Source organism: Syzygium oleosum, unplaced genomic scaffold (genome assembly GCF_021117445.2).
Source record: "Syzygium oleosum isolate NSW1041296 unplaced genomic scaffold, Sole_v2.1 Sole_v2.01, whole genome shotgun sequence".
In the NCBI taxonomy this organism is placed as follows: Eukaryota; Viridiplantae; Streptophyta; class Magnoliopsida; order Myrtales; family Myrtaceae; genus Syzygium; species Syzygium oleosum.
The window spans coordinates 36,067,916-36,093,515 of NW_026607485.1; the positions used below are offsets into that span (position 1 = coordinate 36,067,916).

At 38.8% G+C, this 25,600-nt stretch overlaps 2 protein-coding genes and 1 pseudogene across 2 annotated transcripts; all 3 read right to left on the reverse strand.

Moving 5' to 3' along the window:
• Positions 1-7,629: 7,629 nt before the first annotated feature.
• Positions 7,630-11,065, reverse strand: LOC115680861 (uncharacterized; annotated as a pseudogene).
• Positions 11,066-18,836: 7,771 nt separating this feature from the next.
• On the reverse strand, positions 18,837-19,749 carry LOC115678901 (major strawberry allergen Fra a 1-2-like). Its single transcript, XM_030602392.2, has 2 exons — positions 19,246-19,749; positions 18,837-19,157 (listed from the first exon to the last, which is right to left on the reverse strand). The coding sequence occupies exons 1-2, from the start codon at positions 19,446-19,448 to the stop codon at positions 18,956-18,958; spliced, it is 405 nt and encodes a 134-aa protein (XP_030458252.2). The 5' UTR covers positions 19,449-19,749; the 3' UTR covers positions 18,837-18,955.
• Positions 19,750-22,084: 2,335 nt separating this feature from the next.
• On the reverse strand, positions 22,085-22,929 carry LOC115678907 (glutaredoxin-C13-like). Its single transcript, XM_056316231.1, has 2 exons — positions 22,821-22,929; positions 22,085-22,703 (listed from the first exon to the last, which is right to left on the reverse strand). Exon 2 carries the CDS (start codon positions 22,690-22,692, stop codon positions 22,378-22,380), a length of 315 nt encoding a protein of 104 aa, XP_056172206.1. The 5' UTR covers positions 22,693-22,703; positions 22,821-22,929; the 3' UTR covers positions 22,085-22,377.
• Between the last annotated feature and the right edge of the window lie 2,671 nt (positions 22,930-25,600).

Here is a 25,600-nt window from a genome sequence, read left to right on the forward strand (position 1 = left end):
CATCCTTACAAAAAAAAAACATGCGGAAGCATAATAAGGCATTCACACCATTCTGAAACATGTATACTAAAATACATATGCATCTTTTTTATAAATATTAACATTAATTTTACAATACAACATTCGCCAAAAAAACAAAATACATCATTACTGGGAAAGGTCAGAGTCGCCTAACTTCAGCACTTAACTATTTCGCCCCAAAGCTTGCCTGTACATTGATAGACCAACAACTACGGGTCGACAACTTCACCCGACGACATGCCATCATCGCCAAACCCTGGAGGACCATCGAAGCCTCTAAGCGGTCCAACTAACTCGCTCTTGATATTCACATACCAAGCTACATAACTATGGATTATACATTCTGGTAACCCCACGTTGACCCATAAAACGGTCGTACACCTAGTATAAACCACCGGTGATCCAAGTATAACAATGTCTTCATAATTATAATAAAAAAAAATATAGGAACTCCAAAACGCGGCGGCGGTGAGGGATCCATCCTACATATCTGAAAAATAAAGAGTGAGCCGAGGCCCAGTAATTGAAAACTCTAAGTCTAAGATAGAAGATTCACTCACCACTCAACCTGGTATCAACAATAATTATGAGTCCAATACAGTACAAATACATGAATAATGATATTACTCTTTCAATCATGACATGTCAGTGAAACAACAATAGTGCTGCATAAAATCAATCATTCATGTGAAAATGGATGGCATATTATATATCATATATATCACATAATATCTCATCGATTCATATTTGTCACTAGCCAAGACCATTTCGATTCACGAGGCATCTCGACTAATGAGGCATCGTCACCACCAAATCATGGGAGACGGAATCATTCGTACCTTTTGCCACGCCTCAGCCCATTCATCACGGTTGTCCCCTTCATTAGTGAGGATAAATACACTACTGTACATCCACGCGATTATGGTCGTTTCTTAACATCATATCATGGCAAAGCCATGTCATACCATGAACACAAGAGCCATGTCATCATAGGATTCATATCATTTCAACCTTGTAGAGAACCGTTTTATACAGTAGAACATCTGGCTGACTCCAGAGTCTTATCCATAGCTCATACAAGGGAATTTGCTCGGTGGCGAATAGACCGTGGCAATGGTCTTAATTACTTAACATTAAAGACAACGTAATTAATTACAATGCAAAACAACGACATGTCAATTTATTTACAATTCACATAATGTACAAGACAATCAATTAATTGTGCACCTTTCAACATGAGAACTTTCCTTTTCTTTTCACCAAGCCAATATCAATTTAGAAGAGTACTTTTGCAAGTTCTATAACATTTAAATACTACTACTCCATAATTTAGTATCTCATCTAGTTTTTATTTATTTATTTATTATCTTAATCCCTCTTGATCAAGCTCGCTTTTACCACATATAAAAGCGATCATTTCTATGATTCCTAATTCTTGAAATTAGAAAATTATCCTAGTAAAATTTCTCATTTTATAATTTTACCCCTAATTTTCAATTTTCAACCAATCAAGTCATAATAATTAAATTTTAAACTAACTGATAATATTTTTGTGCTTTAAAACACACAAACATTTTAATTACACTATAGACACCACATATTTACAAAATTTTTAAAGCTGCCCACTTTTAATTAATTATTACAAATTGCTCCAATTTTACTTAATTAAACATATGACCTAATTAAACAATTATCTCTAAAAACTAACTTAACCACTTATCAAAATGAGATTTCACATGCTGTAATCAGTCCCCAGAACTTCCAGTTTTTACAGATTCGCCCCTCAACTTGGGCGGAATTACAAATTTGCCCCTAAAGCTCATAAACTCATTTTTTTTCAACCGGTTTGATTTCCTTTAATTAATAAAACTTAATAACCCACTAATTAACATTGAAAAATCATAAATTAACACTGTTCACAGCCTCTATTTATTCTGTAAAATTCGAAATTCTTCCTTACCAAGACAACAAAATTTACCAAAATACCCTTTTATGCCTAATTTTATCATTTTCCCACCTTTCTCATTCAAGATGCAATAAAACATACTAATAATCTCTCAAAGACATCTAGGCATGTAGAGAATTTTGTAATTCAAGCTCAACAATCACAATAGTATAACATATACTATTGAAATTTGCTCACACATAACATAAAATCCAAACTAAACAACAAACAATCAACCAACCAAGATCAAGAGCGCTAAATAAGTCATTCTAGCTTAGCCTTAGAGTTTTCACTTACCCAAAGTGAAATCTTCAACAAAGCAAACCTCTAATCACCTTGAAAACAAAATAGATAGTAACAATTAACATATCTATTCTTGTGATAACAACAAAGCATATTTGATAAAGAAAAATTCAACAATATACCTTGTCAAGAAGTTAAGTTGAAAGTGAGCTTGAACTTTGATATGTATATAAATATATTTTTTTTTTTGAAAGAGAGCCGAAAGAAAATTTGGTCGGGAAGTAGAAGGACAAGAAGAAGAAGAAGAAGAAGAAGAAGAAGAAGGGAGTGATACACGTGAAGAAGAAAAGAGTAAGAGGAAGTGCTATGAAGCCTCAAAATTTTATCATAATTAAAAGCATTTTGGGGTCACATTAATTTACTTGGGTTAAAGACTATAATGACAAGTAACTATAGTTATATCTAGATAAAAACTTACTAGGGTTAACATGTAATAGGTCATGCATGATGTCATAAGTTTAGGTTTCCAAGCATAATTTAATTGAATAGAGGAAGATATTAAAGTATTTTTGGTATATACTATACATTGCGATAAATAAACGGAGAAATCGGTATTCATTTGAAATGCTGGTAATTCATAAAATTATTTTGAAACCTCTAAAATCATAAATAAAAAGTATAGCATAGAAGTGAGACCTTAACTCAATAAAATTTTTAATGCTTGAAATTCATTCGATACATAATTTGGAGCGTATCAGTCCCCGTCGACAATTACTAAACTAATTTTCTTACCTTAATAATTCTCACTACTAAATATCTTAAATATTAGAAACTACGAAAAAAATTACGGATGTCACAGAGAATCTCCGAGACATAAAACCCTCGGGACACTGTCGTACAAGGAATGGAAAAAGACACATGTCTTTGTATTCACAGAAGGACATTCAACTCTTCAAGTGCCACAAAACCATTGGGATAATATCCATTATGTGACTCCCCATAACATCATGCGCGACACGTGTAATTTTCAATTATAATTCATAATTATATTAACGCATGCGGCAGCTCGATAAAATTTCTCCAAGAAAATTCCGTACAAGAAAATTGCACCAGTGTAGTTAGGGCGTGTTTGGCAACCGGCCAAATAGTAACTATTTCTATTCTTTTGTTTTCAGAATTAGTTTTGGAACAGAAATTTGTTTGGTAAATTTTTTATTATCGGGCCCAAATTTGCAAAAATTTGTTCCCAAAATCAGTTTTGGAATAGAATTAATAAGCAAAAAAAAGTTGCTTCTTGATTCTGGGAATAAGAATCAGAAATAAAAAAGAATTTTTTTTTCTCCTTCTTCTTCTTGGCTTGTGGCGGGCCGCCGGCCGTCAGCCACAGGCGAGGGTCGGTGAGGGCGAGGGTTGGACCCTTACCGCCTAGGCGAGGCTGTCCTCGTTGGATCTGGCATGGGTGACCCTCGTTGCAACCCTCGCTAGATTCGGCGAGGGCGAGTCGCAACCTGGGCGAGGGCCGCCCTCACCGAATCTGGCGAGGGCAACCCTCCCCCAGGCTGTCGAGGGCAGCCCTCGCCCAGGCCGCGAGCCGCCCTCGCCGGGTCTGGCTTGTGGCCGGTCGCTGGCGCTGGCAACCTGTCCATAGCCAAGGAAGGGGAAGGGGAATAAAAAAAAAAGAAAGAAATATTAAAAAATTCAAAATATTATTAATAAAAAAAATTGTGCAGTTATCAAATGCATTTATGTTCTTTTTTATTTCAAGAATATAAATTTTGGGCAGTTACCAAATGCTTTCAAATGCTTGGAAATTGTTCCCGGACATAGAATAAAAAAGAATCATTTTTTCAAGTAGAATCAGTTTCCGGGAACAGAATAATTGCCAAATGCACCTTTAAAGTACATATGCCTCTTTATTTATATTGGACATCAATTTTAACAACTTTACTATATTATCCAAGTAAAATACAAAACACCAAAGTTCTGAGAAGAGGATCAAGTCAACTAGCGCCACTACTCCCACATTAGCCCAAAAGCGAGTCGCCCTCCAACTCAAGAGTTGATGGCCTTTGGTATCTTATTGTCCCCTCCATCGTCCTATCCAAGGGTCCATCCTACAAACCAAAAAAAATAAAGGAATGAGCCCAAGTCTAGTAAATGAAATCTCTAGTTTTAAGTTAGAAAAATCATCTTACCACTTCCTCTTGCATCAACAAACAACGCGAGTTCAAGACAATTACAAAATATTCATATAAGACAATGCATGAGTAATTATTTTGTCTTCTCATATCAATGGAAATCAACAACAATAGTGCTTAAGATCATTCACTCAAATATAAGCAAATGAAATATTCTCTTATGACGTACACATTATCACATATAGAGGGATATTTATTCCCTATTGATCATGAAGCTTACCCATAGACATAGATAAGTTCATACTGGTCATGAAGCTCACTGACAGATACATATGAGTTCATACTAGTCATGAAGCTTACCAACTTCATATTGGTCATGAAGAGCTTCATACGAGTCATGAAGCTTACCAACATATACAGGTAACTCCATACGGTTCATGAAGCTTATTGATATACACAAATGAATTCGTACTTATCATGAAGATCACCAATACACACAAGTGACTTCATACTGGTCATGAAGCTTATCAACATCATATGGGTCATGAAGCTTACTAACACATACATGTAACTTTGTACTGGTCATGACACTAAGTATTTACAAGTATTTCAATACACATATGCACCTTTTTAATCCACCACATATTCCTTAAAGAAATGAGATCTTAGTCAAACAAACAAGTAAGAAGCGATATGTGATAAGATTCATGAGATAAATACATTTAGGCTTTGTTTGTTTCGCAAAAAATATGACGATTCTGGAAAATGTTTTCCAAGAAGCTATTTTCCAGAAAAATAACAATATTTTTTGGTGTTCATTTGAAATCTCAAAATGAACTAGAAAATATTTTCCGCCATTCGGTATAGAAAATATTTTCCTTCATGCACTAATTTTTTAAAAGTTTTAATATTTCTTTTCTTTTCTTTTTTGTTGTTTCTCTTTTTTTTTCCCTTTCTTTCTTCCTCTACCAGTCGCCAACCACAATGATGGCTGGCAACTGGCCACAGGTGAGGCTTGACCTTGCTCGCCCAAGGCCGGCGAGGCTCGCCGTGGCTGGCGACCGGCCTCACCTCGCCGGTCTCGAGCGAGGCCACGCATTATCAGATCTGGCGAGGCGAGGCTAGGCTTGACCTTGCTTCAGCTCACCGGCCTTGGGCAAGCAAGGCGGCCTCAGGCGAGGCGAGGCGAGGTGAGGCAAGGCTCGACCTTGCTCACCGTCGATTTGCGAGCTTGCCAGATTTGGGGAATTACTTCTATATGGGACAAGATGAAGGACAAGAGGACGAGGCGAGGCTAGGCTCGACCTCGCTTGAGCTCGCCGGCCTCGGGCAAGTGAGGCGGCCTCGGGCGAAGCCAAGCCTAGCCTCACCTCGCCAGATCTGATGAGGCAAGGCTCGGCCTCACTCGCCGTCGACTCGCGAGCTCGCCAGATCTGGGGAAATTACTTCTTCGTGGGACGAGACAAGGGAGGAGACAAAGGACAAGAGGACGTGTGAGGCAATGGCAGAGGAGGAGCAGACGAAGCGCGAGGCAGCGAAGGAGGAGCGGCTCTAGAGATGAAAACCTTAGGTTGCGTGAGAACAATGGGGAAAATGAGCAACTCTGCAGAGAGGAGGAGAGGACGCGTGATAAAGAGGGGAGATAGGAAAATGTTTTCCTTCCTTTTAGGAAAGGAAATCATTTTCCCCTGTTATAGAAGGAAATTTTTCATTGACCGAAAAATATTTCCCTTGACTACTTATTTTTAGCCCCCCGAACACCGGAAATTATGGAAAATATTTTTCGCGAAATAAACGGAGCCTTAGAAGTTGGATATAATTCGAAAGTGGCTCCGAGCAAGTCAATGACTATATTCTAGGTTAAAGTCTAAACGTAAATCTGGACATCCAAATGAGTATTTCTGGGGTTGGACAATCAAATGAGTATTTCTAAAACAATTGAATACTTTCAAATTTAGAAAATAGATATTTTCAAGCTTAGAAAGTAAAATCTACTCGGGTTCAGATTCGGAGATTAAAATCTGCTCGTAAAATTTGTTCGGGTTCAGAAGTAAACATGTCCATATTCTAAGAGTAAAATATGTTCTGGTTCATAAGTAAAGTTGTTTAAATTCAGAGAGTAAATTTTGGTTCAAAAGTAAACAAATTCAAATTCATAGAGTAAAATCTGTTCGGATTCGGAAGTAAATATGTGCAAATTCTGAAAGTAAAGTCTATTCGAGTTTAGGAATAGATATATCCAGATTTAAAGAGTAAAGTCTATTCAGTTCATAAATCAATAGATTTTACAAACAACGGTTAAGTTTAAACTTACAAATATGACTTTTCCAAGTTCAGATTCATCATTTCCATTCACTAAATGTACTGCACCTTAAGTAAAACGATCATCTTCCTTTTAAACATGCATAAGACCAGCAAGGCGAATTCCACAATCACCTCAAGGATGATATTTCCATGTTCAGATTTAACAGTTATACTTGCCAATTATACCACACTTTAAAGAAACAAATCACACCCATTTTTAACATGCTTGAGATCAATCAAACAATTTCATAGATCACCATATTCTCCCTATTGTCACACATCAAAATAGCATATCACAACCATCCAAGTTAAAAGTGTCAAGTAGATTGAACTATCTTAACTCTAGAGTCTTCACTTACCTTGTGCAAAATCTAAACACCCAAAATTAAAACCACCTTGCATATCTTGGATCGGGTAGTGGTAAATGTAGATTATCTTTGAGAGTTGAAGGTGAAGAATGGAGTAACAGCCAAAATGAAAAACTCTCTCCCATGTTAGCAAGATGAAAGTGAAGTGTAGGAGTAGATTTTAGGATTAAGAATGCATGAAGTCACAAGTGGCAAATCTTTACTTAATCTATGGCCAAGTGTGTGAGAAGTCAATACACATTAGGGATGATTAATAACCAAGGTAATGATGGCTTATGGTTATGTGTCGAGTTAGTGCAAGAAGCTTAGCTTAAGAATGGCATGTGGCCATGCAATTGGTCTCTAAATGTGGCATGTGGCCATGCATAAATTCCCCAAGTGCCACGTGAGTTCTTAATGTCTTAAGAGGGGTTTTGTGAGGAATTAAAAATAAAAACAAAATTTCCTCCCTTTATATCACCAATGGTTATCACTAATTAAGTAAAGTTTAACTAATAATATCATCCATCAACGATGGTATATTAATTAACACCATGCTACTACTAATGTACACATCAATGTTTAGAAATTTTTAGATTTTCAATACGTCGAACTCAAAACGATTACGTTCCCGAAAATTATTCTCCGCATCTCACAAATTTACAGTCCAAACTAAGATTTCTACGTGTCCGCCGAATTCCAAACAAAATAATACTTAGCTTTATGATCTAAGTATTATTATTGGAAATGGAAATTTCTGAATATCACATAAATACTATTTCAAAAATTCCATATGTCACATATTCACTCCTGAGTTCCGCCACCAACGGTTGAGTCCTCCGGCGAAGTCAAGAAACCATTGTCGTGGCTGTCAAAGAGATTGAGAAAGTCATATGGATCAAACCCATAATCCCCAAGATTGGAGGGCGCGAGAGTGGGTTTAACTGCCAAACTTCCAATGACAGCGGCCGAGTCCTCCGGCGAAGTCAAGAAACCATCGCCATGGCCGTCGAAGTCCTCGAAGAGATCGGAAAGGTCCTCCGAATCAAACCCATAATCCCCAAGATAAGAGGCTGACGGAGAATCAAACCCATAATCCCCAAGATAAGAGGCTAACGGAGTGGGCTCCACTATCAAACTTCCATCGCCGGCAGCCAGGTTCTTCGGCAAAGTCAAGAAACCATCCCCATGGCCATTGAAGTCCTCGAAGAGATTGAGAAATTCCTCTGGATCAAACCCATAATCCCCAAGATTCGAGAGTGGGCTCCACTGCCAAACTTCCATCGCCGGCGGCCAGGTTCTCCAGCGAAGTCAAGAAACCATTGCTGTGGCCATCGAAGTCCTTGAAGAGATTGATAAAGTCGTCTAGATCAAACCCATAATCCCCAAGATTGAAGAGCGCGGGAGTGGGTTCCACTGCCAAACTTCCATCACCGGTGGTCGGGTTCTCCGGGGTAGGGGTGAGCGTGGTTCCAGGGTAGAACCGGAAATCGGAGAATCGGACCCGGTGGATCCGGTTCGGTTCCAGGTTACATGGACAGAGGGTTCGGTTCCCGGTTCCCCATTTTTAGGAACCGGCTGTTCCGGTTCCGGTTCCCAGTTCCTATAGGAACCGGAACCGGAACCTGGAACCAGAACCGGTAACCGGAACCCGGAATCGGAAGAAACCCTAATTCAATAATTCCCAAATGCTCCCTGCTCCTCTTGAATCACACCTTTGAAATTCCAAAGCATCCGTTTCGCCACACACGCGCACCCCCCAAACCCATCCACAGACTCACTCACTCTCACACACACGCCTCTCTCTCTCTACACTCTCGCAATCGAACGAATCTCCGGCGAGAAGCGACGATTTCCTCACCATTCGCCGGCCCTCCGTCTCGCGGCTGCGGACCCCTGCATTTCCTGGCGGATTCCTCCGGCAATCGCCTCAGATCAGCCCGAGGTGCGCTTCCGGCGTTGTTCTCTCTGATTTCTGCGCGCTGTTCGATTTTCCCTTCCGCGATGTCGAGCGCCGAGCTCGATTTCAGCTCAAATGATGGTCGTCGTTCGTTTTCGGTTCGGTTCGGTCAGTCGATTTTAGTCTTTTACCTCGTGTTTGGCTGCGAAACGGGTCGACCGGTGCGTGTCTGGAAGCGCTAGTCAGTGCTCCGAGCTTCTCGCGTGTGGAGCATTTCGAGTAGCTTCTAGGGAGAGCAAGCTGAGTTGGGGGTAATCATGGTGGTCCTTGGTGCCATGGTGCTGAATTGGGGGGAAATCCAGCTGCTGTGATCGAGATGCTCTTATTGGGTGTTTGGTGTCGTGGCTCAGTTCCTTGTCTTGGGATCCATAGGGGTGCTGAGTTTGGGTCGGTTGACGTGGTAGTTTTCGTTTGTCTCGGAATGATTTTCTTTGGGTCTAGATCTGAGTCCGAGTTCGGAAAATGTTAAATTCTTTCTCCTTACCACGTGCATACCACATGCTCTACCAAATGTTTGAACCAGACTCACACAAGCTTGTCTCTGTGCCATATGTACGAACTGACCACCATATGTTTGTAATAATGTCTGAATGAAGCTATGTTTATTTTTAAGGAAAAACTTTTGAACCAAAACACTTGGTTGCCCATTTCATTACTTGAATCGCAACATTAGTCTTCGATTCATCTATATCGCATTCATTCTCCCGCGATTTGAGTCTATGTCTGTGTGCCTCCTCATTTCATTACTGGCCGATTATGGAGAACATAGGGATCCGGTTTGCTGGACTGTCAGGATGCACATTGGTTTGTGATTTCTGAAGATGGTGTTGGGTTACATAATTTTCTGAAGTGTGTTGTTCATGATGTCCTCTTGCACGGCAGCAGCATCCATTTCATTTTGTGATGTCCTCTAACAAGTCTAGTGACTGAAACTTGGTGACAAGTCTAGTGACTTTTGTTATGTTTCCTCTCTTTTATCTAATGAAATTCCTTGCCAAATAGCAGCCAATTCTGTTTCCTCTGTTGATAATTTTGTTTGTTTTGTATTCTCTCTTATTCGGTATTATTGCATTCATTTTTCGTTTTGTTTAACTAAAAATGAAATAAATAAAAAGGAACATGTTGGACCCTGGAACCTGTGACAGGGTAGGTTCCACGTTCCACGTTCTTACGGGTAGGTTCCAGGTTCCTCATTTTGAGGAACCTGTACCCGAGGGTAGGTTTCAGGTTCCGGGCAAAACCTACCCGGAACCTGGAACCGCTCACCCCTATCCGGGGAAGTCAAGAAACCATCACCTTCTGTCAAGAGAGCCGCAAGCGTTGGGATTTGACCTTTGAGACTCTCGAATATTGAATCTATCTCCTCGTCGCTCAATTTGTGTGAATCGCTCGCACCGACCTTGACTTGCGAATCATTCCCCAACGCCTTCAGCTTTTCACGCACACAATCACGGACGGCTTCGCACTTAAGAATCAGGGGCTCGAGGTCCTCCTCAATCGCGTAAGTGGCCCACTCCGTTTCGATCCATTCCGCCTACTTGGTTAGACCCATCGACAGCATCACGTCGCCGTTGCTGTCGCCGCCTCCAGCTCGGAGGTAGTCATGGATTACTCTTTCGGCCGATGGGTTGCCGAAAGAGCAAGGCTTGTCGGCGGGGGAGAAGACAACCACTACTGTGCAGGCACCTTAGAGACAGCAGAGCTTGAAGGCCTTATTGAAGAGACCCTTGCGCCTCTTGGAGTAGCTCACGAGCCGAGCAGCCGGGTCAGCCATCTTGGCTATCTCTGTTTGCCAGCGCTCAGCCATCAAAGACGCCAACAATGACGGAGTTCGCAAGTATCTATCAAAGGGTTTCTTGGTTTTCTTGGAGAGAAAGAGAGTGTGGGTTGAAGTTGAACGATTCTTGGAGAGAGAGAATGAAGAGGGTTCGTAGACAGAGGAGGTTTGCAGAGGGAGGAGGGGGAGGAGAGGGAGGAAAATATCTTCGGCTTAAACGTGGTTTTGCAATTTGAAATGGAGAATGAGGCGGCAAGGCAAGCTTCGGGTCGGCTATTGTGGCGGCCCACGGAGGACAGGAACACCGGCTCCGTCTCCAATCAGCGGCAATGTCCATCATGGAAGAGAGAGAGAGAGAGAGAGAGAGGGATATGGCGGAGTGGACGACGAGATGTCTATCTGGCGAAGCTAAGCTAACTTAAGTGTTCTTAAATTAAATATTAAAGTGTATTTGACCAAAAAATAAAATAAAATATTAAAGCGTAGGGATGAAATTGTAATATATATCGAAATATATTCAAATGACTAGAAAAATAAATGATTTGAAAATATTTTCCTAAAATCGATGTCGTACCACTAAAAAATTAGACGAATGCAAAATATTTTCATTATCAACGCAATTGTTAAATCATAGATTTGATGTTATTAATGAAAACACATGCATTAACTAATTTTTCTAAATAACACAACAAATCAGATTTATGGAAATTTCTTATAAATTAATCATTTTTCATCATAGAAATGTGCTTTCAATTGAATGATAATATTTATTAATATAGGGTTAATACCATAAAAACCCCAAACTGGTACACATGTGATAAATTTACCCCAAACTAATTTTTTTTACCATAAAAAATCCCAAACCGGTACACTTGTGATAAATTTATCTCAAACTAATTTTTTTACCATAAAAACCCAAAAATAGTACATTTGTGATAATTTTATCCTACATTAAATCAAATTAATACCATGAAAAAACATGAACTTATACACCTATGACAAACAAAGGAGTAAAACCCCAAACTAGTACACCCGTTAACTGCCACGTTTCATACGACTCATAAATTTGATAGTAAAATTTAACGGAAACTAACTTTGGGGTAAAATTGTCACAGATGTATCAATTTGTATTTTTTGTGGTCAAAAAATTAGTTTGGGGTAAATTTGTCATAGGTGTACTAATTTGGGATTTTTCGTGGTATTAACTCATTAAAATATCCTTATATCCCATTGCTCCACGTCATGGCAAATTTGCCGATTCATCATCACGTTATGGATCTATTTCTTTCGCTAAATATATACTACTTTCCAATTGAAACGACTAAACCTAGTAATGGTTTCCAAATGAAACAACTGAAATCCAAGAAGGATATTACTTGTAAATTACAAATTGCAGAAATGCTAATCATTGCAAAATGGAAAATCCATTTTTTTGCAGTCTAATGTTTTTTTATGCTCATAAATCTCTAGCGCTACCAAGGCATTGATCTAGTGGTAATTCGATTCTCATTTGTAAGTAGAAACTATGAAAGGCCTGTGTTGCATTGTCTCTTTCTCTTGCAGTGATTTTCTAGCTATTAGCATCTTGTTGGGGGGAAAAGTATCGAAAATTTTTTAAACTTATTGCATTAGTACTAATTCAGTCATAAACCTTTCAATTGGACCAATTTAGTCATAAACCTTTTCGCATTGGTACCAATTCAGTCTATCCAGTCAATTTAGGTCAGAAATCGCTGACGTAGATGTCAGCGGGCCTACGTGGCACCACCGGCGGTGACGTGGATAAAATTTATAATTTTTTTAATAATTTTTTCAGATTTTTTAGTATTTTTTTTCTTTTTTTCTCTTTTCTTTCTTTTCTTTTTTCTTTTTCTAGAAACTATTGGTTGGCGAGGTTGCCGGCCAACAATCACCGGCCACAAGCAAGGGCCGACGACCCTCGCTTCATCTGGGCGAGGGCCAAAACCCTTGTCTGTTGGCCGGCAAGGGTTGCGACGCCCTCGCCCAAACCAGGCGATGGTCGGCCGGTGACCTCACCGACCAACGATTTCTAGAAAAAGAAAAAAGAAAGAAAAGAAAAGAGAAAAAATATTAAAAATTCTGAAAAATGATTAAAAAATTATGAATTTTGTCCACGCTGGCATCCATGTCAGGGATTTCTAGCCTAAATTGATTGGATGGACTGAATTGGTATCAATGCGAAAAGGTTTAGGGCTAAAATTGATCAAATTGAAAAGTTTAGGACTAAATTGATACTAATGCAATAAGTTTATTATGACTTTTTTGGTACTTTTATCTCTTGTTGGGTCTGCAGCAACAACGTCACTAACCTCAGACATACAGGTGACGGTTAATGCAAATAACTATGATTCAATCCGTTCTCTACAAGCTCGAGCTTGGAGTTGGGCTTGCAGTAATTTGAAGTGTTTTTCGAGGCCCGTAATCCCTTTCATGTTGAGTTACTAGTTCAGCCCAATAAGACTCTTCAGCCCATCGTTGTCTTCGACAAAGTACGAACCCCTAGTCAATTTCTCTCTCTTTCTTTCCCCCACGATGGTCGTCGCAGATAGAACCACCATGAAAATTCAAGCCCAGCCTGCACTGGTAAACAAAGAATGCCGTCGCTCTCCATTTCTGACAAAAGAAAACGAAGCAAACCTTCTTTTTGGGGATGAAGAAAAGGAGAGATCAAGCTCGAGCGATGGCGACAGCGACGCATGATCCAGAACTAATCCGAAATCTCATTTTAACACTCTCCTGAGGTTGGACCGAACTTCCCCTTCGTTCATCCACAAAGCTGTTCGTTCTCTAAATTAAAAAAAAATATACAAGGAGAAAATTTAAGCCTTTATCTGAAAAAAAAGAAGAGAGCGAAACAAGCATTTCTAATTCCTCCGTAACCTCAGTGATACATTTCACTTTTTTTCCTTTTGTGATTTTGTTCGTTTTTCATTTATTTGCAAAATTATATCTCTTCCAATTTTTTTTTATCTTGGCAAACATAAGATTTTCTGCAATTTCTGTTGGCGTTATTTTTCTTTTTCCTCTTTATTTTGCTTCTTTTTAGTCTTTTGTTTTTTCACTTACATATCTTATGCATAAAGCAAAAGCACGCGGACCACATATACGCTGAAGACTACATACACAGTTTACACACTGCTCACTGATCCCTAAGCTGCACATTGTCACAGGCAAAAGCCCTAGCCCTAGTCCTAGCGGGCCAGGTAAAACAGGAACACCAGCTTCGCCTCCGTCGTTGCACTTGTAGTTGCGGTGGTGACATCCATTGTTGAACAGAGAGAGATGATTGAAGAGTGTCGCTTCTTCCTTCTGCTCTGCGATCTGCCCTTCATGCGATAGCCTGAGGAGGGAAATGCAGCATTATTGTACCAACTGTTGCCAAGTGAGTGGACAGTTTGATTTGAACAATTATCTCTCATTTTTTAACTCTCGCTCTCTTCCTTTCATTGAATTTTGCTAAGTCTTTTCATAATTTTTTCTAAGTATTAAAACAAATATTAATGGTTGCGGGTTAGCATGTGGAAGTGAACTTTCATTTTTGGTGACCTTATCTAATATTGTTTGTTTTGGTCGTGTATCTCTGGCATTGGTATAGTTTTAAAATGCATCACTCTAATTTGAAATGGCATAAGTGTTCTTTAACATCGTCATGTCGATTTAGATATGAATGTTGTTCCGTCGTACACATGTTTAGCGTTCTACGTGTGTCCGGAGGGAAAAAGAACCATAAATTATGGGGTTGCTTATCAAGGTGGTTTCGTCCCAAGGCACAACACGTATTTTGTATATACATTTATGTGAGGATTTGTGAGTGGGGGTGATGAGGTTGCAGTTAGGTGTGGTTTGAAGGCCAAATCAAAGCAAAACGTTGAAATACGATTTGATAAAAACTCAAACCAAATCAAATCATTTTTACTAATTGGTGCTGGACAAAACCAAAATTTGTTTCAAATCGTGACAGAAGATACTTGCATTTTTATCAAAACTTTTCCTATACTATCTTTAAAAAAATATATATAAATCCAAATTTTCAATTGCATGTCCATACAACTAATATAGTCAATGGAAGTTATTATTCCACCCTAAATATGGAATGGATGAAAGTTTTTTAAAGTGTAGAGTTAGTCCTAATTTACTCATATCTTATAAATTGACATCGACACGGGTCTAGTTAATGAAACCTTAATTTCTAGAGTGACAGATCAGTCAAAATCAAAATATTTGGATTGTTATTAAAGATATGCATACTCTGATAGTCAATGAAATATTTTTTTTTGGATAACTAAAGTGAAGACAAGAGAGGTGTGTCCAGACCAACTTTATAGAGCCTAACATACTTGTTTCAAAAAGGTCAACTTTAGGAACTGCAAAATTATGTTGTAAGCCCATTGTCGGAGGACGAACTCCTTAGAGATGTGCACAAGTGCTTGAAGAGTTGGAGTGTATCGAAATCCAGTATCGAATATGAATAAGATGAGTTGAATGGCTTATAATCTAGTTCCACAATTTCTAATATTGTCCTTTATTGGAATTGGAATGTCGATTTTCTTTTAATCTCTTTACCTATCTTGTGTGCTCGAGTGGGCTTCCGCGAATAAGCGCACTCACACCTCTATCTTCTTTCATCTTCAATTTATTTACTTTAAAGTAAAGGACAATAGCAATCCATACAATTTGATACTGCGATGGAGTTAAAAGGCTGTAGAAAAAGACTCTCCTTTTTGTATTCAATGAATATGTTTTCTGTACATTTACAATGCTCAATCCTGTTATATATATAGGACATATGAAAACCCTAATTAGGATATATACAATAGGAAGGATTCTATACTAGGAAGAAATATATACAATAAAAATGCCTAACAAATAGGCTAAAATAGCTCACGATCATAAAGGCTAGTAACATATCCATGGGAAGCTTTTTTAAGAGCCTTGTGATGTGCTCAAGTAAACATATATGCAAGTGTTCAATGAGTTTTCCGTTAAATTATGTCTCCAATTTAAGCCGTTATGAAATCTGACCTGATTGGATGAAAACAGCAAAATGAAATTTTAGAGATTGACTGACCTTTGCCGAAGGTTGGCCGTGAGAGAGGGAAAAGCTCTCATGCACTAAAAGCAAAAAGAGGGTCACTTTATTATAATATTACTTTGAGGGATGAAGAGGTCTTGATGAGAGAAGAGACAAGAAACGTGGGTAGCTAGGGTCTGATGAAGAAAAGAAAAGAAAAAGATAAAAATAAAATAGCTTTTCTTTATGTATGTTGAGCGTCAGAGGCACGGCAACAATATTGATTTGATGAAAGGAATTTTTGAAGGTGAAACAATCGCAATTCGCGTCTTTCTATTGCATGTCTCAATTACAAGAGAAATATACTATATATAGACCATAGTTTGATTCGGAATAGGAAGCCTCTTTCTAGGAAACCTATTCTAATTAGGAAACCTACTTGACTTAGGAAACTTTCCTAAAATATAACTAGAAACAATATCTCACAATATTTATCAAAATATGGAAATACGAACAGACTCAAAAAGGAAATAAGTACTAACAAATTTGGTTTAATTTCTAACACTCCCCCCTAAACCAAATTTTCTTCCATCGATCATTCCAAGTAGGCTCTTGAACTTTCGAAAAGCATCGATCTTGAGAGGTTTAGTAAAAATATCTGCTACTTGATCTCCGGTCTTCACATGCAATACTTCAACTTCATTCTCTTTAACCTGTTCTAGGATGAAGTGATATCGAACATCGATATGTTTACTTCGTTCATGAAAAACTGGATTTTATATTGCATGACAAACGCATGAAGATGCAGCTACATATTCAGCTTCACATGTCGACAGAGTAACACTTGATTGCTTCTTTGATGACCACGTGAAAGCAGTGTCGCACAAGAAAAATACAAATCCCGTGGTGCTTTTTCGATCGTCGATATCTCCACCATAATCACTATCCGAATAAGCTCTAAGTTTGAAAGATTCAGAGCAATAATAGTGTAAACCATGAGAAATAGTACCTTTGATGTACTGAAGTATTCTCTTTGTGGCTTTAAGATGAGATGATTTCGGCTTCTCCATGTATCGACTAACAATTCCAACACTATACATAATATCCGATCTCGTGCATGTCAAGTATCTCAAACTTCCAATCAAGCTTCTATAAAATCCCATCGGCACTTTGCTTCACTTCGATACCAAGCAAATAATTCATGAGACCATTATCGGTCATCTCAAATTCTTTCACCATCGATGCCTTAAAAGCATCAATCATCGCCGAATTATTTCCTGTAAAAACAAGATCATCAACATATAAACAGGCGAGTAGAATATCACCTTTTTCTTGCTTCAAATAGAGTGCATGCTCGTATGGACATTGAGAGAATCCATTCGCCTTGAAATATGTATCAATTCTGGAATTCCATGCTCTCGGTGCTTGTTTAAGCCCATATAGAGCTTTCTTCAGCCTTAGCACTTTGCCTTCATAACCTTTCACAACAAACCCCTCGGGTTGTTCGACATAAATTTCTTCTTCAAGGATGCCATTCAAGAATGCTGATTTGACATCCATTTGATAAATCTGCCAATTATTTTGAGCAGCAATGGAAATAATCAATCTAATCGTTTCCATGCGGATGACAGGGGCAAAAACTTCATCACAGTCGATTCCGGCTTTTGCTTGTACCCTTGCGACTAATCTAGCTTTGTACCTTGTTACTTCACCTTTCTCATTCTTCTTGGCCTTGTACACCCATTTAACACCAATTGATTTCTTGTCCTTTGGAAGATTAGCAAGCTCTCATGTTTGATTTTTCTCGATGGCTTCAATTTCTTCGTTCATGGCTTTCCTCCACTTTTCTTCTTTGGCCGCATCATCATAAGCAAGTGGTTCATAAACTGCAAGAAGACATATAAGATGAAGCTCTTCGGTAGTTTCGTAAATTTCAGACAATCTTCTTGATCTTGGCACTAGCGGTTCATCGACACTATTTGAAGAGGATGGTGTTGATGAACTTGAATAAGATGTTGGAGAAGAAGGTGAAGGTTGATCTTTCAACTCCGTTTGATCGGAATCATCACGAATATTCGCTAATGCTTGCCGATAACACACCCTTCACATAATTGATCGGGATGATCAATATGTGGTAAGCCATAAACCATCTTCAACTAGAAATAATATCTCACAATATCTATCAAAATATGAAAATACGAACAGACTCAAAAAGGAAACAAGTACTAACAAATTTGGTTTAATTTCTAATAATGTAGCCCTGGGATGTTCTTTTTCCCAAGTGGGGAGCCGCCGCAAGTGGGCTCTTCCATTGCACAGTGGTTAAATAGTGAAGGCTCCGTGGAGAGAGCTCTTGAAGGAGCCGCTGCAACCACATGGAAACTCGTGAATTTGTGAGGCTGAGTGTGTGCATTTGAGGCTGTGCATGCGTTTGACTTCTTCAAGGACGTCTCCAGAAGTGAAAACGCACGGGGAAATCATAGCCGAACAGTGGAGTTCCTTTGTTTGCACGTGCGGATTTGTGTGATGAGTCTTTACATTCAAATGAGTTATTTATTTGTAAATATTTAAAATTTAAATTTAATCTAGGTGCAGGAAATATTCAACGCGTGTCCTTTATCGTTTTTTTTTTTTTAGTAACCGAGGTGTCCGAGCCAGCTTGTGCATACCTCGACTATCGTTATTTATCTGGAGATTTTCATGTTGACATAATTTGCAAGATCTCGGATTTTTAGCTTCCACGATGGTTATATCACAACACTTCCCTTAGCACTTGTTTCAATGGATGATGCATACCAAAGAAACCCTCAGCAGTAGTTGTACGAGACTCCATGGACCATATCGTGAAAGCACTTGTTATAGGACAAGTTCATGCCCAATCCTCACTAGGAAAAAGCTCAAGCCTTAGTGTTGGCTCTACTCAATTATAGGAATCGCTCACAATGAAGTCATAAAGTGTGTATCTTTATTGCCATTCAAATTTAAGGAAGTTGACAGCCACACAGAAATAAAGGAACTTGGATACTTCCAATAAAAGATAGAATATATCACGATAACTTATTGGCAGGGCTTCTTAAATTACTAAATAGAGAATTTGAAGTTTCAAGCATAAGCGTCAGGATTTTGGAGGAGGTATGCTTCGGCGACCTTGTACATTCCGAGGGCTTGCTCTTTGCCTGCCTTACGTCCTATTCTTTAAGCTCAACATCTCCCTTTGTTGAATACGTGCTTGTCATCTTGTTGTTGCTCCCGCCTTCTTGTGTTGGCTTGAATTTGACTTCGTAAACAATAGATTCAAACTTCTCTTTAAGATTGATCATGGTATACTTGTACGTGAATGTCTTTAAGTTCAGCTCATCCACGTGATTCTTCATGCTGCTAAGTTGACCACTTGAATATAATAGAAGGAGATCGTATCATAGTATACTTGTCTACGCCCTAATTTTTGTTAAAGCTAGAAAAGAAGCACATTTTATACAGCAAAAAAGCATAATTACCTTCAATGAAGTTGATCTGCTTGATGTTTCCAGCCCCTCCATCGCCTTGGAGGAGGTCAATGCTCTTAATAGATTGAGGCATGAGTTTGGGAATTAGGTTATGTGAGTCCAAAACCAGGGCCTTGAACAATTTTGCCGGAGGGATTGGGGAAGTGTATTCATTTGTGAAAGTGAACACACCCATGATGTCGTTAAGGTAGCTAGCTACAGAAATATGAACAATATGATCAAGGAGAGTGGAGTTGAATGAGGTTTGTGAGCTTGGGATATAAGAGATGAGAATTAGATACACTTATAGGTTGGAGTGGAGGAGTCCTGATTTTTCCTAAGTGTATCCCATTGGCTGATAAATTCTAGGATTGCCAAACTAGCAAAGCACCAAACATTCTGCTTTTTGTCATGTTTTGCATGAATGGAACTTCACTAAGTAGATTAGGGTTTCATTCTTTAGGAGAGAGATTAAGAGAGACCACTGGGATCCAAAAGAAAGCATTTCGTGTGTTCATAGCTGTCCTTGTTCAAGTAGTACAATGGCAACCGAACAAAACTGTGAATCTTTACAACTAGACGAGTATAGAGAGAGTCGGTCAAGTGCTTGGTAACGGAAGGGGAAAGAAAATTAACAAAGAGGAAAGGAGGTTTCAAAAAATTTGACTGCAGAGATTTATGGAATATGTGATAAGCGCTGAATAGAATGGCCTACCGCCCATGTGGCAAATTAGTCCTCCCCAATATTTTATCCTTCGTACAAGTCTACTCGATTCTTCACACAAACATGAGTGAGAGAGAGAGAGAGAGAGAGAGAGAGAGAGAGAGAGAGAGAGAGAGAGAGAGAGGGGTTAGGGCGGAACTGGAAGCAGATGGAGGGTATTACTAGCTGTGACTTTGACCGTGATGTGACGGTAGAGGAGGCGAACAATGATAACCGGATGTGCATGCGATCACTGTTTGGTATCGAAACGCTTTTGGCATTCTTCCGTAGGAAGATATAATCCATCAATCAAAGATTGAAAGGAGAAAACTTTCTTTGATGACAAAGACGACAACACGGTCCTTTCGCACAGTAATTTCGCAAAAATCCATCCGCCGACATGCGTGGGTCATAGTTGAAAGAAATGAAGATCTCAGTCGGGCCGACAATAATACGCATGCGAATCCCGATGGGCAATCAAATCACTTAGTTCCATTCTGACCGACCACCGGAATGAAGAGAGAAGAAGAATAACGAATATGAAGAATGAACAATGCAAAAGGCAAGGAATGTAATTCCTTCCATTTCCAATCCGGAAAAAGCTTAGGAATATATTTATCATTCTGCCCACCATTTGCAATAAGGGAATTGTTTTTGCCTCCCCCCAAATAATAAAAAAATTCCCAAACAATCCCAGCACAAGAGCACAATGCGTACGAGCCCTTTATATGGACAAGTCTCGTGTCGGACTTATGTGATCTATAAGCTGAAATACACGGAGCTCACATGCAGCTTGTGCATCCAATAACGATATACCACCTTTCGGCATATGCTAAAATAACGATCAAGACGCTAGCAGTCGAAGACCACCAAAATTCCCACTCTCCTCTCTTCAACTTTTTGTTTTTTTATGTTTATTTACGGTCTGTAAGCATCAACTTTGGCCAATTGTGTGGACTTAATACCCTAAAAAACCTCGAACTTTAGTTTTTATCCCAATTTTATCTTTTGTCTAGTAAAAGACCTCCAACTTTAGGTCAAGTCCCAATTTTACCATAAACTATTTTTTGTCTCATAAAAAACCTTCAATTTTAGGTCATGTCCTAATTTTACCCTAAACTTTTTTTGTCCTATAAAATACCCCAAACTTTAGATCTTGTCCCAATTTTACCGTCTTGTTCCAATTTTACCCTAAAATTTTTACTGCTTCATAAGAAACCACAAACTTTTACTTGAATCACAAATCTGCCCTCATTAACTCTCCGTCCGAAATTTCTCGTTGATAATTAAGATTTGGAAAACTCCCAAGCACGAGTTGTATCATCCCGAGCGCAAGCTCACCGACCAAACACGAGCTGCTCAAGTGTCCCAAGCGCGAGCTCTTCAACTGCGAGAGATGGAACATTCCTAAGCACGAAAGATTGACGAGTGCAAAATCACTAAGGGAGATTTTGACCAAGAGTTAATGGAGAGCAGATTTGGAACTCAAGTAAAAGTTAGTAATATTTTATGATACAAAAAAATTAGAGTGAAATTGAAACTGAACCTAAAGCTGGGATTTTTTTATGAGACAAAAAAAAGTTTAGGGTAAAATTGGTATTGGACCTAAAGTTAAGTGTTTTTTATGAAATGAAAAAAATTTATGGTAGAATTGGGACTTGACCTAAAGTTGAGGTTTTTTATGGGACAAAAAAAAGTTTAGGGTAGAATTGGGACATGGCCTAAAGTTGGAGGTTTTTTATAAGACAAAAGGTAAAATTGAGACAAAAGTGAAAGTTTAGGATTTTTGTGGGTATCAAGCCCAATTGTGTGTGTCGAATCTTTGTTAGTTCTCTTGCAGCATCAGTGCATTTGCTAGGATTCCAATTGGTTACTCTTCCCTTTTCCTGCTTTTCATCCTAGTACCAATTGGTGACAACATCCCTTGAAACAACTTTGAAGGCCAGGATACCTTTGATGCTCTGTATCCTTTCAATCATCTATACAAGTAATGGATGTCAACTAAGAATCGTGGGCAACATCGATGAAGCTGTTGCGAAGGCTACAAACTTCGAAATGGAGAGAAAATCGAATAATTTGGTGTTTGTGGGATAAAATGAATATTAATGGCCATGTAGAAGAAGGAACACTTAATATATATGTTGGCTAATTTCTTTATATATAGATTTTCTAAATCAAAGGGACTAGCCCACAACACTACTCCAAGCAACTAAAAACGCTAATAACACACCCACAATACATACAATTCATAACAACACTAACCAGCTTATCATAAATTGATCTTGATCATCAGGCAAACCCCTAGCTTATACCTTATTCCCCAAATTGCACATCTAAAAGTTACACTTACACATCCACTTTCATACATAGCTGCACCAACAATCTAGGGAGACTGTAACCACTCCCGATCAATTTGATTTGATTAGATTGCTGAAGGCTGGGCCTGGTAGGGCCTGATCAAGGGGATGAGCGAGCCGCTGAGGTGGAGGGACATGACTTCGTTGGTGGACCCGACGAGCTTGCCCCCTATGAACACTGCGGGCACGGGTGCGCTGCAACCAAGCCTGACCAGGGCCTTCTCTATCTCCCGACAATCGGGGTCGTGGTCGATGTCGTACACCCGGGGTTGGACCCCAAGGTCCCGGAACAGGATGGTCACCGTATAGCACAAGCAGCATGAGCTCTTGCTGAATATCACCACCCCTTGCTCCGACGCGCATCTCGTTACCTTGTCCATTCTCTCTCTCTCTCTCGAAAACCCTAAATCAATTTAGGGTGATTCCCAATTAGGAATGGTACTTAAAAACTTTTTAAGTTCGGGAAAAAAGATGTTTTTAATGGTTTTCTCGACTTGGCGCGCCCGACAAGAACCCGATTACCACAAGACTGAATCCGGGGCCGAACTCGATCAAATGGGAGCTTGCCAGCGGCGGAGAGGAGAAATCTAGAAGAGGCTCAAAGTGGTGTGGTGTGGTGTGGTTGTAGTTGAGCTTTCTTGTTCGCAATGTATATATAGGGACGGCTAATGTGGGTGGACTAGTAAAAGCCTAGTAGAGAGATACTTTATGTCTTTTGGAAGGGAATTTCGAAAAGTGGGCCTTCTTTTACATAGATGCTCAAGCTCATGATAAAGTAGCTATCTCGGACAATGACTACTGTATTCCACATGGGGCTCAACAACTTGGGCATATCCATTTTTTGTTCAGTCATTCACGAGTTTATAGAACTTAGTTTATTATTTATTGCATGGAGTTAGGTGTAGAGCCACCTGAACAAAATCTTCTGAATCAAGGTAATTGGATCAATAAAGAGGTCAGACGATTGTAGATATCATTTAAATTCATATGCATCTTGTCTTTGCTATCTAGTATTCATTAAGTTGGTCCAGAAACGAGCTTTAAAATGTCCACATGGCCGAAAGGGGAAGGAAAAAAGTTAAAGAACAGAAACAAAAGTAACGATATGTAACGTGAGGTCACCCGCTCAGATCTTTCGAACTACGTGCTAACTGTTTTGATGGTCAACCGCATGAATTTCTAGACTTAATGTGTTCACAGAGCTTGTACGAAGAAGGGCGTGGCGCTAGAAGGAGGAACGTGGAGCATTGTACTGACATAGAACAAAAGATGCAATAGAATATATGGGAGGGCTTGGTCAATTTGTGCTTAGATTTCCAGCAATCTAAGAGATTCTCAAAGCCCACCTTCTTTGAATCAGTTTTTTCTTTTGGTTGTGCAGAAAAAGATCATTGGGGAATGACAAGGGCTTTCGGTGGGCTGCGATTCCCTGCTGGTCGTGACCACCAACTTGCACATTTTATTCAAACGTTCCTCCTCACATGCTGGAGGGGACAAAGCTAAATATATGCTCATTGCTATGAAGAGGGATTGGGTAGGGAGAGCATCATCACTTTCATTTGGAGTCTGAATTTGCATCATATCAGATTGAAAATCGACCCATATATTTGGAATTGTGGGCCTCGGATTTTAAGGTCCACAACCTCAGATTTGGAGAGAGAAGGGGTGGGGGAGTCAGAGAGAGAACTTTTTTCCGATTTAAGACTATGTAAATTGATAGGAAATATGATTTTAAATGGGAGGACTACATCTATATGGATAGAACTGGAACTATCCAACATATAGTCTTAGGCTGCGTTTGGTCGTCTGGATTTCTAGTCAGGATAAGATTGGATAGGATATGATTTGAAATCTAAAGGATTTTCTATATCCTATCTACTGTTTGGTGAATAACAGAAATAAAGCCAGATATTTTCACATCTTACAATGTTTATTATTTGTTATGAACGTCATATTAGTATAAATGAACCCATGAATTGCATAAACGGAGATTATAAAAATCTCTCTCATGACACTCTTACCTACTTCATTTTTATTTGCTTATTTTTTATTATTTTTCCTTCTCTTTTTTAATTATTTTGTTTTTTTATTTCTTTTTTCCCCTTCCATCATTCTCTAATAAATTTTTATTAAATAGTAAGCTATACTAATATAACTAAAATATGTAATAAATATAAATACATTAGTATTGATTTATATATGAAATTTATATCACAAGATATAAAAAAATTTGAATATATAAATAAAAATAAGAATAAATTAAAAATGAAATTATTTGTTATTTTTTGTTATTTTGAATTTTTTATATTAAATTCATATATTATTTATATTCAAATATTATTTTAATTTTATTAATTTAATTAGTTTTTTATTCGACAAAATTAACTTTTATATTATGAATATTAGAAATTCTATCCACCTTTATTCTACCTCCCCCATGGGATAATTTTATCCGGGCTATATCCAACTTTATCATATCTTGGGCAGACACCAAACACGGGATATGATAAAATCTATCATATCTTGAATTTTATTCCGACTACCAAACGTAGCCTTATTTAGTATCAGCAACTATTGGCACCTAAAAATGCCTAGCTTAGATGTTGGTCATTTTGATAAGGGCATCAACCATATTAAACAAGATATCGACTTTATAATTAGGATGTTATGGAGATAATACCCACCGGATTGTGCTTGGCATTGGTTTGGCTAGAGGGAGGTTTCAACATGTGTAAGATCGACATTGGCTGGTTGAGACAATGCCAACACAAAAAAAGAGAAGCATAGGTAGTTCAGCCAGGATCGGATCCTCGAATTGCATGAGATCATGGCCAGACATGTGGTAGAGTTGGCTAAAATACAAGTGACAAAAATGACAGGCTTACACGTGGTATAAACGGTTGACCTGATGCCAAACCTTTATAGTTTATTGAAAGTGCGGAGACGGTTATTTCCTGGTCCAAAAAAGTGATAAAAATCGTGGCTAGACATGGGGTTGGAGCATATTGGCACACGTGGAGAAGTGCTTAGTGAACTTGTTACCAAAAATAGATACTGGCTAGTGGAACCAACGCCTAAAACATGGGGACACATCCAAACTTGGGAAACAAGTCTTTAAACGTGAAAGTGAGATTTTAGAGACTCGTAACTATAAAAAGGACGTTTTAAGAGAGAAAAAGGAGAACGCTTTTTCCCTTTCCTCTCTAGGATTCTCTCCTCTCCCTCCTATTTTCACACAGTTTTCTTCTTCAACCTCCATGAAGGGGAGAATTTGAGCTAGTCCTCTTA